General features: G+C 35.8%; 1 protein-coding gene across 2 annotated transcripts in view; it reads right to left on the reverse strand.

Moving 5' to 3' along the window:
- The window catches only part of STPG2 (sperm tail PG-rich repeat containing 2), a 579,741-nt gene that overhangs the window by 524,888 nt on the left and 41,203 nt on the right, over window positions 1–13,650 (reverse strand). For both annotated transcript variants that reach the window (XM_072624685.1, XM_072624686.1), the window contains exon 6: window positions 12,096–12,207. In XM_072624685.1, coding sequence (XP_072480786.1) covers window positions 12,096–12,207 — 112 coding nt within the window. The remainder of the gene's footprint in view (window positions 1–12,095; window positions 12,208–13,650) is intronic.

Genomic DNA, 13,650 nt, shown 5'->3' on the forward strand with positions numbered 1-13,650 from the left:
GAAAGAGGAACAATAATACAATAATATGTAATAGAGGAAAATAAGAGCAAAACAATTTTGCAATGAAATGTTATTTTATTTTACAAAACATTACAACAACCCTATAAGGTTTTAAAAAAAACAACCCTTAGGAATCTATACAGAGTTGTATAAAAGGTTTCCAGTCTCATCTATTAATGCTGGCCCTCCTTAATTGTTAATGTATTCCCTCTATAGATTATTCTCGATTTGTCTTGCATATATCTTGTTTGTACGTTGTTGTTTCTCCCATTACATCGTCCTTGAGAGCAGAGACTGTCTTTTGCCTTTGGGTTTTTTTGTTTTGTTTTGTTTTGTTTTTTTGTTAAGCCCAGAGTTTGGCATAGTACCTGGCATAGAGGGAGTGCTTAATAAATATTTATTGACTGATTGACTCTTTAATTAATTAATTAAGCAATTAATTAAGCAATTTAACTAAACATTTTTTTTTTGCATGGAAGGCATCATGCTTGGGCAGTTGAGATATAACAAAAAATCAAATAGTCCCTATCCTGAAAGATTATAATCTGTATCAGTAGAGACAGAAAACACATTGGTGAGACCAGAAGTCCGTTGAAGTACAGGCAATCGTCAACATTCATGCATTTAACTTTTGTAAATTCAAACATTCACATGATTTTATTAATAATCTCATTTTCATTTTTGTGTTGGGAACTACACACATTATGTGCAGTAGAGAAAAATATAAGAGGTGCGAGGCACTCAGCTTTGTGGAGTCTTTGGTATCCTACTAGGCGCTTCACTGGTCTTGTTCACCCTGCCATCATAAACTGCTCCTCATGCATTTCTTGCATGTTTTCATTGTTTTTCTTTAAAATTCAAGCTTTGTGTTACAATTATGCCCCCAAAGTGCAGTGCAAGTCCTTTGGACTCTAAGCCCAAGTATGCAAAGTCAGTGATATGGCTTAGTGAGAAAATAAAGGCGTTAGATGAACTTCATGCTAGAATGTCTACAGCCACTGTTGGCTTTGAGTTTGTTGTAATCAAGGATTTATTACAGTCGCAAAAAGGAAGAAAGTATTTATGACCCTATAGATTTCATGTGTTATGAAAAGTGAATATTGTCTAAAATCTATGTTTTTTTCATTGAAATGTTGGCATAAAAGGTCAAAGAATTCTAGGGAATTACTAGCAAAAAAAGTTGTTTGCATGTTATCACTTTTATTTTGTGTACTGCATTTTATGGATTATTTCAGGGTTACTGTGTTAGAAAAAGTGAATATTGCCAGAATTAATGTTTTGTTATAAAGATTTTATGCAAAAATAGTATTGTATTTTCAGCAATCTCTAGCAAAAAATAACAGGTTTCAGTGGGTGTGGAAACTATTTCCCATATTTCCCATAGATTTAATGTATCAACATTTGTAGTTTTTTACTTTTTTTTCTTGGAACATTACCCCCCACAAAAGTTGAGGACTGACTGGATAAAGTTATACATATATATATACATATATATTATATATACATATATTTCATGTTATGAATACATGACATTTCTGCATGTTTTAATATGTACTTTTGTCATCCTCAACTATTTCATTAAAAATCACAGTAGGATTCTTCAAACACTTAATTTTTTTATATTAATGTTTCCCCTCAATATCTTGAATTTCTGTGTTAAAATAGCAGAATTTTGGAGTTAGAAGAGATCTAAAAATATATCAGGATGATTTTACATTAAAAATTACACTTTCTTGTATTTAGGACTTACACTAAATGTACACTTAGAAATCTCCTCTCCCACCCAAAAAAAATTCATGTGTACATACTTTATACAGATTTTTTGTATTCACTCCTGTGTGTTCTTTCTGTTTTGTCTCCCATAAGATCTTCAGGGGCCAAAATAACTTCAGCTTTGTCTTTATCCTAAGAACCTAGCACAGGACTAGGCAAAGAGTGCATTCTAAATAAATGCTTGTTGAATTAATGACGAGTTCACCCTTTTTAAAGGAGGCCAAGAGTCACTATTAATAGTCTAGCTAAAAGACAGTGCAATGTTCATTGAAAGAATGGCCATTGGTGAACTCTTATTTCAGCTGTACTCTCTTCTGGGCAAAAGGACAGCTTCAAAGACCTACTCTGATGTGAAGATAACCTTGGGTTCTTAAATGGTATACCAATTTAGAAGCAAAGCTCTGGCACATACTATGGCAAGCTAGAAAGAGTTCCAATACAGCCTCATGAATGGACTTAGGTCTGCCATCTGTGGACCAGCCTAGGTAATTGAGTAAACTCCTACCACCAGATAGTTGATCCCAAAGTCGGGATTTTTTTTCAGTCACAGCAAGTCTCAATAGCTGTCTATTTAGGCAATGATTGCCCTCTGTGTCAATGACAGGAATGCCCACACTAATTACATAACAGCCCTTGAAATAAGAAGTATCATCATCTTCATCATCATCTCCATCATGTTCTCCAACAGAGGTTCTTCTATATACCTTGGGAGGGGCTAAAATTACCTCAAAAATCTCTTCAAAAGGTCATCTGTAACTTAGATACTCAAAACATAGAAAAAATAAAATACTCCCATTTTTAAGTGTGCATCATTTTAAGTAGAGCACTCCACAATCCTGCAGCAAAAACTCTGAGCTTGAAAATGTAAGGGTATCAAGGTGTGTTATAAGAGCTAATAGACAGCCTTTAAAGAAATTTTATTTTTATATTCTAAACACATCCAGATAGATTCTTCTTGCCATGATTTTGAATGTTAATAGACAATAATAGTAGGTATGGTAAAGAAAGTAGATAATCTACTGTGAAAAAATTTGATGGACACAATATCATACCAACATTTGCAAACTTTGTGACAAGATTAGTGCATTAAATCAAATCTTGAAATAATTCTATCATTATTAAGAAAATAGAATCTTTGAAATAAGTAGTCATATTACTTTTAGATTTTTTAAGAAACTCTATTTCTAGACAAAGAGTACAAAGAAGAGGGTTAATGACACACTATCAAGAATATTACCAGAAATTGCACTCAAATTGTCAGTTTGTTTTTATTTTTCTATAAGTACAGATTCTAGAGATCTTTAAAAATACAATGGATGCTGATATATCCACTGTCTTGGATAAATAAATGTGATCTTACTTGGAATCCTTTAGATAAAGTGGCATTTTGAAGTCCCCTAAAGTCTACAAGTTTATAAGGTCTGTTTTGGTTTTTTGTAAGCAAAAGATGCCAAGTCCATTGTGTATTATATTTCTACGAAAACTTACAGTACAAATGTATATAAATTGAACATAAAATGTATAATTAATATATTTTAGTAGTTTACCATTAAATTCCTTGTTTTATAGCTTTTTAACATAAAATACATTTATTGTAAACATACAAAGAAATCATTTCTCACCCCCACTATTCCTAAAAAGCTTATTATGCACCAGTTTCTTACCCACAAACATAAAGCTGATCGTTTAAAATGCCTTAATATATCACTACTACTCAGACTATTTTGTTGATTCTCTGGTAGGTAAATGTGCACGTATGTCCTTTGTAGCATGACTTTGCATGTCCTCCAGGTAGGCCCACAGGGCAGTGTAGGCAATAATGACCCATCTGTTCATTCCTGGCAACAAGAAAACTTCTAATGAAGACAGATGCGGGTCACCCAACACCAGCAGGCTGCAGGGTGTTAATGAATCCACCTAATGGTCACTCCCTGCCACTTTTGACTGATTGATGACATGAAAGGCTGAGCCTGAAAAGCAAAGAGGCATATTTCAGGTACTCATCTGTCTTACTAGGACATCTCTTTCACTTCCTCTTCTCTTTTCACTTTACTCTCTTTGTCTCTTTCAATTCCTGAAAAATGTTCCTATTATGTATTGGACTCAGTCATCTAAAATAACCTTCCTAGAGCTTTGCAGAAATTAATTCTTCCTAAATTTGTCTGCTGGCTGACTACATAAGATATTAACTATAAAGGATAATCTTTTAAAACACACTACATTTTCATATTTTATTAAATTGTTTACAATAGGAAATATAATCTTAAGTGAAGTGTCACATGGGGCTTTATAATACCTTATTTCTTCCCCTCCTTTTCCTCGTCCAGACTTAGAATTTGTATGCAAGAAAAGAAACTTTAAAGATTCAGAAATAATACACAGGGAAGGTTATTATACCTATGGAGAAAAGAAAACTCCTCATAGCAACACGCAGAAGCTCATAAACTTGCTTTTTTAAATTTTATTTTGTTGATACATTTTGTTTTACTTCAAAGGACACTTCCCCCCCCCAAAGAAAATAATCTTTATAAAATATGTTCCTTGAAAAAAGTTAGATTATCAATTATTAACAGAAAGTAAGAATGAATCCTTCGACTCTAGCAGATGATACTAACACTGGATAATCTGATACCCTGAGGACCTGGGTTCAAACCTAAATTCTGACACTGACGTGCTGTGGCACTTTAGTCAAGTTACCTATTCTCCCTGGCCTCATTTTCCTCATCTGTAAAAAGAGCAAGTTGGAAGAGTCCCTTCTAGCTCTCTATTTAGGATCCAACGATTATCGATAACAGGAAGGAGAAATGAATACTTTAGTTTTAGTAATATATGACTAACATTGAATGTATACAGGTAAAAGAGCATTGATGTCAAAGTCCAAAGATCTGGTTTCAAATTCAGACACTGATGAACTTGGAAAAGTCACTTGTTTCCTCATCCTTCAATGTTTCCCTGTTGCCTCCTTAGCCACATCAATTCCTTAGCCTAGTACTCAAAGTCCTTGGCTTACCGCCTTTCTTACCTTATCTCACACTACTCAATTTGCCCTGTCCTACAGTCAAACTATGTTAATCTTCCATCCTTCACATGCATTCAACACTAATCTTTGCTCATATGATTCCTCAAGCCTGAAAAGCCCCTCCTAACGCTTCCACTCTAGTCCTCTCTGCAATCCTCTGACCCCTCCAGCTCCCCCACACACTGGCTAAATAAAGATGGACTAAGAATGGAGGTCATGAGGATGTTTGTAATGGTAGACTTGGACATATGAGAAATTGGTCAGATATATTTCAGAGGATAATAATATCTTGTGGCAAATGTTAAGTTCCTTGACTGTGTCTTAATTGCTTTGAGTTTTTTTCCCATATGACATGAAGATATGTAGTGTTTATTAATACACAGATGGACCTTAACCTAAGATGGATGAATGAATAAAAGTTTTATACTTACTTGTCCTTTCCTTCATTATCAGCTATTGCTGGCTTTCTCTGTAAATTTTATTAATATAGTAAAGGAAATAGGGGAAAATGGTATCACTTCAAATACAATTTTTAAGTTGATTTTTGTCCATTGAACCATGTTTCTAATGTGTGAATCAGTAGATATACTATTTCCAAAATTATAACTATTTTTATATTAGCTTTTTATTTTTGTAGCTCAAATATGGCCCATCCTTTTATTTACAGAGTAAATAGAAAAATCTCTATATGATTATGTGATATTTTATACAACTCTCCTATATTCCAGTGTTTTTCGGTAGGTTGGAAAGTAGGGTTGATGAAATGTAATCCAACATCAATATGCCTAAATTAAGGATTGTTTGGTTTTAACTTGTAAAAATGCTATTACAATAACCAAAAATACAGTCAACACTTATTGATCTAGTATCATAGTGAAATGGATGGTTTCACATTTGTGGCTTTTCAGGTCAAGACTTGAAAAGATCATTTTGTATGTCTAGCCAAGTCCTATACAGTTAAGGCCCTAAGGATGACTTACCTTCACCCATCCCTGTTCTTTACTTCCCTTTCTAGTCTGCCAAAGGTTCTACTTAGGAGGCTTGACCTCTCAAGGAAGGGAAGCTCCCCATTCTTACAGTTATTGGCTTTTATACCCATGCTGGCTATTCTGGGAACAATTTTACTTTGGGCTCTAGCCTAAGAATTCTCTCCAGCAAAGAGAGAAAGAAAAAAGGGACCCAGAGTATAAACATGAATCAGGTATATAACAGATAACTTTGCTCACACAGAAAAGAAATGCTAAACAATAAAAAAATCAAAAAATAATTAAAATCTAGTGACTTCTGGCATAATCAATTGAGAATCCAATATTCAAGTCTCTTTTGAACATTTATAGTTTATTTGAGAGGAATGGAGATTAACCATTTTCCATTCCACCTCCATTGAGAACAGTTTGAAAAAATACCTAATGGATTCTTTCTTTCTGGTGGTTGGGGGGAAGGTGCCAGCTGCCTTTTGTGATTACCAAAGCAAAGAAGACGCAAATGGGAGGCAGCCCTATCCCACAGACAGACTTAACTAGAAAGACATGAGCTTATTTCTTGAAGTCCAGCTGGGGAAAGTACACTCCCACCAACCCTCTAGTTAGCTTAGGTTCTCAAACTACTATTTGAAAAACTCTCTTTCCCCTTCTTGAAAATCAGTACATTTGTCTTTCTGTGGTCATGTAGGAATTTTCACCTTCTCCGAGACTTTGCCAAGGTCACCAGATCAACTCAGCAATCACATCCATACATTCTTTTGACAACCTTGCTTCCTCTTTTCTCTACCAGGACCCCCAGTTATTTTTTTTATCTAGAAAAAAATACATTTTTATGCTAGAGGAAAATAAGCCAGATTTCTGCATATGTAATGACTGTTATAATCTCTATTCAATGTTTGAGGAAAATATCCTATTCAGTGTGGTTCCAAGCATTGTTTGGTTATTATTTTTCATGTGTCAATATTAATGGTTATCAGTCCCAAAAAGTAGCTGCTTTGGATAAAAGCCACCATGTCCTGCTAAATAATTTCTAAACAGCCTTCTCAAGTGGCTGAGCATCAAGCAGACAGTGGGCAGCTGCTGCACATTACATGGCAGAAATGGTGTATGAGCACATATAAACTACATGCCAGAAATAAGATCCTACCCAAAAGCTATAATTCACAATAAAAAAATAAGAATTAATTTGGAATTTCACAAGGTTAGGATGCATTTTTCAGTTAAGCAGGCACATATAAGTTTTTAAGATTTTTTAATTTTATTGATTAAAATTTTCTATTGAACTTTCTGCTTAATGTCAAATACAATTAAAATTGTATTCTTTTAATTAAGTCATATTCTAGAGGAAAAGGGAAAAACTAGATGTGAAAAGTGTATTAGTGAGATAGGTCAATCAGTCAACAAACACTTAGTAAATGCTCCTTGGGAATAAAAATGCAAAAACATGGTGCCCACTCTCCAGAAGCTCACATTCTAAAGGGGGGATGGGGGAATGGGGTGGCAGACAACCAGGTACATGTGAGATATATGCGTTATAAGTGGAAACTAATCTCAGCAGGAAAAGACTGGGGAGTTAGGGTGGGAGAGACCAGGAAAGATCTCTTACAGAAGATGAGATCTAAGCTGAGTCTTGAAGGCAACTGGGAAAGCAACGAGGCACAGATGAGAAAAGACAGACAATGCAAGTACATGGAGGTGGGTGATGGAGTGTCTTGCATAATGAAGAGAATGTAAGATCATAAAGTATGTGAAGGGGAGTAAATTATTAGAATAACTAGAAAGGTAGAAAAGGACCAAGCTCTAAAGGGATTTAATTTATATTTGATCCTGGAAGTAAAAATGAGCTATTGGAGTTTACAGAACAGAAGGATGACATGGTCAGACCTGCATTTTAGGAATTACTTTGGCAGATAAGTGAAGGCGAGATTGGAGTGGAGAGAGATGAGGTAAGGAGAGCAATTATAAGAGGACTGTAATAATGCAGGCAAGAGGCAACGAGAGGATTCCATAAGGATCTGCAAGTAGGGAAAAGGCTGATGATGTTGTTCATCGTCCATTCTGGAAGAGGCCCAATGACGTGATGGGATGATGCCCTGACTTTCAAGAGAACTGGATTTAAGTGAGGCAGAGTTGCACAAAGTGGCTGGCCTTCCAGAGTCATTGAAGTTCAGTGGCAAGACAAAGACCTTACATTAGAAAGGCCAGGGTCATCCACTGCATTCAGAGCCATCGCCAGTGAAAAGGTTGATCTGAAAGAGATGCTGCAAAGGTAAAAAGACAAGATATTACAAAAGGTTGGATATGATGGATGAGTGAGACTGAAGACATGGGGGCTGGATCTAGGAACTCAATGGTTTAGTGACCTTCCTGGTGAGGAAACTCCCTCAGTCAAAACAAACTGGCTCCTCCTCTACAATTTATAGTCTAAGAGAGTTACCTAAAACACCAAGTAGTAAAATGAGTGACTCAAGTTCACATAGCCACTGTGTGTCAGATGCCTCTGCATCATCTTGGTTCTGAGGTCAGTTCTTGGTCCTCTGTTTCACAATGCCTCTCTTGTGTGTATCAATAAAATATGTTTAAAAATAAATATGAATATTGTCTCTATTGTCAGAAGAAAGGATCTAGAACCAGAAAAAATCTACAAACCTTAATGAAATATTTCAACAATACCAAGCACTGTCCATTAATCAAAATTGCTCCAAATACTAAATCAATTTACAAGTTAAACTATCAGAACTTGCCTCATTTAAAACCACTGGTTCTAACAAATAATGAACAAAGCAGTATGTATTTCAATAGTAGCCCAAAGTACTGGTGCCATCTAGTGAAATCTTCCTATAGCACTTGGCTGCATTTGTAGGAAGCTACGGTTTAAAAAATACAAAATGTTTAAAATATACTCCAGAAATTTGAGAGTTAACGAAGACAGCTGACTTCATGACCAAACACAGTCAGACAACTGAGACTCATGTCTTAGGTCTTGCTTTTGCTATTCTTTCCATTTAGAATATCCTCCTACCATCTTTGTCTACCAAAGCCTTCCCATCACTCAAATCTCAGTTTAAATAGTTTCTCTCAATCCAACAAGTATATATTATTTGTACCTGCTACCTGAAAGGCACCGTTCAAGGACCAGAGAATACAAAAAATAGTATCTGCCTTCAAGGATGCCCTATTTGGGGGTGAGAGTAAAAATACAGTTAAATTGATATATGCTTATTTGAGAAGGGAAAGAACATTAAGCAGAGAGATTAGAGAAGGCTTTCTACAGAACTTAGCACATGAGCTGAACCTTGGAAAGAAGAGGGATTCTAATAGGGCAGAGGTGAGAATGCATTCCTAGCACGAGAAATAAATGAAATACCTAGGTTCAGAAAATGGTAAGTAAAACATGATTTGGTTAGAACTCAGAGTGTATCAATCAATAAGAATTTATTCAGTAGCTACAATGTGCCAGGTACCGGGCTTAGGGTTGGGGTTAAAAAGACTAAAGTAAGACAGCCATTGCCCATTAAAGAGATGAAGGCAGAGGCAGAAAGAAGAGAGCATGTCTATACATACATACATACATACACATACACACATACAAAAAAAATGAATACATGGTAGCTTTAGAAGAGACAGTACTAGCAACAGGTGGATCAGGAAAGGGTTCATGTAGAAGACAGCACTTGAGCCATGAAAGAAACCAGTGATTCCAAGAGGCAAAGGTGAAGAAGGAAAGAATTCCAGGCATAAGGATAAGCACTGTAAAGGCACAGAAACGGAAAATGCAGCATTGTCTGAGGAGCAGCAAGCAGGAAAGAACCTGGTTCTAATGGGTTTTGAATGCAGAGATATTTATATTTAATCTGAAGGGTCATAGGGAGTCACTGGAATGTAGTAAGCAGAAGAGTGACACGGTTAGACTATGCCTTGGAAATATTATTTTGATGACTATGCTAAGGACAGATAAGAATGGAAATCAGGAAACCAATTAGGGACAATTGCAATAGCTGAGGTATTGGAGTAAAGATACTAGAATGGTATTCATCTAAGTGGAAAGGTCTTTGTCTCTATTGAGAGAAATGGCTATCTCACTTTAGACATTCCCTCCTAACGGAGAAGGAATATTGTGAAGCAATCCTTACCCTCAAAGAGTCACATTCTAATAAGGGAGACAGCATGCAAATGACTACATACAGCCAAGATACATAAAGAGTAAACTTGAAGTAACTGGAGATCTAGTATGGAAGGGGCAAGAGGAGAAGCCTCTTTCAGAAGGTGGGATCTGAGACTTGAAGGAAGACAATGGAAGAGCATTCCTGATAAGTTAGAATCAGCAAGACTTGTTCATTAATCCTATACAGGGAAGAGAAACAGAAGAGATGAAGAGTACTCGAAAGCCGAAAGCCAAAGGACCCTAGACTACCTTGCATTAAGTGAAACATGGTACCATTGTATCCAAAATAAGATTTTTCACTCAGGTCAAACCACATATTACAATCCAGAAAAAGGCAAGAGGACAATCATCCAAAAAGGATTTAGAAGTTATATTATATGAGGTTGAAGAAACCAGGTAAAAGAAATATTAAGGGGAAAACATTATATTTGTTTTGAAATAATTGAAGGGTTATTTAAAGAAGGATTAGATGCATGCTGTTGAACTCCAGTGGGCAGAAAAAGAACAAGAGGTGGAAGGGAAACATGAGATAGTAGATTCCAGCTCATTATAAGAAAGACTCCTAATTAATCAGAACTATTAAAAATAGGTAATTTCATGAGTTTTCCCATCAACAGCATCTTTAAGGGGGGTGAGATGTCCACCTGTGTAGACTGTGTAAAGAGGATTCATGGGTCACATAGAGATTTAAACAAACTCTACAAGCTCTACAAGTTCTGCAAGCTCCCTTTCAACTACTAATACCCTACGATTTTGCAAAATCAAGAGTACTTCAAAGTTAAGAGTTAACAAGGAGCAAACTCCTCTTTGATCTCCAGCTTGTACTTCTTGCTACAAAAAGAGCTCCCAAGCAGGCAACCAGGGTCTTCAGAATTTATCCCCTACTTACACCAATGCCACACATGCCAAAACATTCAACCACTTATCTCCTGATTATTTTTCCTAGGTTTTCCATATGGAGACAGTAACTAGCTCATTAGGAGGCTCATGTTTATGGACTGCATTGTATTGGATAGTTTACCATATTTGCTTCTAAAGGACAGTGAAAAAGAGGAAAGAGAATGCCTTCAGGAGCACTCAACCAAATCAGGCATCAGATACAGAGAGAATTCATGGACAATGCTCCTGAGGAAGAACCATTAAGGGTTAAGTACATCATATAAATTAATGATTTTGAATATGCCATAAGAAATATACATTTAAGCTTTAAATTTTCAAACTATGTGATGATGGTTATAATACAGACATAATCAACAAGGAATTTTAATGTTTACTTTTCAATTCTTTAAAGAATATGAAGGAAAATATACTAACATTAATGTATAGAACTGTACCTACTGTACAAAATTATACCTAATTATCAATTTTAATTCTCCTTCCTCCTAATTCCTTGGTCTTCAGATTAGAAGCCAATCAGCAATTATGATGCATACAATCATTACCTACAATAATCCTCCTAAGAGTAATGCAGACAATACAGTGATATAGATGGTATGATAATTACCTTAAAAGAACCAACCACAATTCCTCCATTCTTGCCTTTTCCTCTTATCCTTCCTACTCCTACTACCCAAGTAGTTTTTTTTAAGTTTTACATTAAAATTTCTAAAGTAAAGAAAGTATCTAAGAAAGCTAAAATGAGGAAATTTTTACTTCAATGTTATCTACTCAGTTGAATTTAAAACAGCAGATCAAATATAAAATAAATCCAATTAGTGTATAATGAAAGTGTTTCATTTGGGGTTGGCATTTTTTCTTGAATGTGTTTTTTTAACATAAACCTACTGAGTAAATTAACTAGTACTAAGATAATAGTAACTATTTATTTTGAGGTTGGCCATACCATTGTGTAAATAGCAATTGAATCATTTTATCCTAATATTTCTCTAAACAAGAACTGAAAGCTCATCTTTTTTAAATGGGATGATATGCTGTAATCTAATCTATAGAAAGATAAAAGAAGCAATTTAAATATAAGAAAAAATTCTCAGTGCATATGTAGTTAGGCTTTGAGTTTTTTAATTCACGAAAGCTTTTTCCCTATCTTAACTTTAAGTAGAACCAGTTTTCTCTAGTTTGTGCCTACAATCTCTAAACACCTGCATTTTAACACTATGAAGAATTATTTTAAAATAGTAGCAAGCTTTCAGCTTACCTTTTTTACCTCCTGTCGTACTATTTCCTCATGATAACGTGGAAGAAAAGGACAACTCTTTAGTTTATCTTCTTTCTTGATATTAACATTCTCATAATGTAGTGTACTTTCCCTTGAAAGTTTAAAGAGAGATCAATGAGTTTTTAATTTTAAATATAGGAACATCTAAATAACTAGAGTATTTTCTAAACATAATGCTAATAAGTCCTGCCAACAATTATGTAACAATGAGAGGATTAAAGAATGGTAAACTGTTACACTATAAATTTGTAAAATTCATTTTGCCCCTTCTTACAATTCTGATTTGTTGAGGGAATTTCCTGAATTCAGAACTCTGGATACATTGTTAGAACTTTTTTCTAACTATCTCAGCATTAGAAGATTGGCCACAGATTTTTTTTTCTCCCAGACACAATAACTCAAAAAGATCATTAAAATAGGAAGACAGGGGCCAGAGCCAAGATGGAGGAGTAGAAAGATGCATATGCTCTAGTGCTTCCCCTACAGCCCACAAAATACCTGTAAAAAATGACTCTCAACAAAGTCTAGAGCAGCAAAAGCCATAGAATAACAGAGCAAAAGAGGTTTCCAGCCAAAGGTAACCTGGAAGGCCAACAGGAAAGGTCTATTTCACTGGATGCTGAGCTGAGCAGAGCACAGCCTTGGCCTCGCAGCACTGGGAGGAAGCAGGACCTGAACAGACCTCTAGACAGAGTTCCTAGCAGGGAAGGTCCCAGATACCTCAATCCACAAGTAACAAAGAAAGCTCCAAAGGTCAGTGTGGGAGGGCTTTCCCAGCTGGGCAAGAGGGGAAGGGGTTGCTCCAGCAATAGCCCCAGGCAACGGCAGGAGACTGCAGGCAGCCACAGTGGTCAGTGGCCAGGAAGCAACCTGGGTCCATTGTCCAGGCAGCTCAGCTTAAAGCCTCTGGCAGTAAGGAACAGATGATCTAAACCTCAGCCCTGAGTGATTGTCCCGCCCCCACCCAAAGCCCAGGGGAACCAAGCAGCTGAGTCTAAACTCTTAACAAAGGATTCAGAAGTCAAGTAACTGTCTGTGAAAATGTCCAAAAAAGGGGGGAAAAAATAAGACCATAGAGGTTACTTTCTTGGTGAACAAGTGTCTCCTGCCATCCTTTGGGATGAGAAAGAACAAGGCTTACTATCATAGGAAGTTAGGAATCCTGCCTCCAGGGCCTCCAAAGTGAACTTAAAACGGCAATGGAAGAGCTTGAAAAGCGAGTTAGCAGCTTGCTAAAGGAGAACCAATAAATGCTGAGGAAAATAATACCTTTAAAAAGAGGCTAACTCAATTGGGGAAAGAGGTCCAAAAAGCCAATGAGAAGAAGGAGGCATTATAAAGCAGAATTAGCCAAATGGAGGATAAGGTTCAAAAGCTTACTGAACAAAATTGTTCCTTGAAAGAAAGAATTGAGTTCAGGGAAATGAATAACTATGAGATAAACCAAGCAATTAGTAAAAAAAAAAAAAAAAAAACCCAAAAGTTTAAAATAATAGAAGATAATGTGAAACATCTCATTGGAAAAACAACTGAC

Source organism: Notamacropus eugenii, chromosome 7, assembly GCF_028372415.1.
Source record: "Notamacropus eugenii isolate mMacEug1 chromosome 7, mMacEug1.pri_v2, whole genome shotgun sequence".
Lineage (NCBI taxonomy): Eukaryota > Metazoa > Chordata > Mammalia > Diprotodontia > Macropodidae > Notamacropus > Notamacropus eugenii.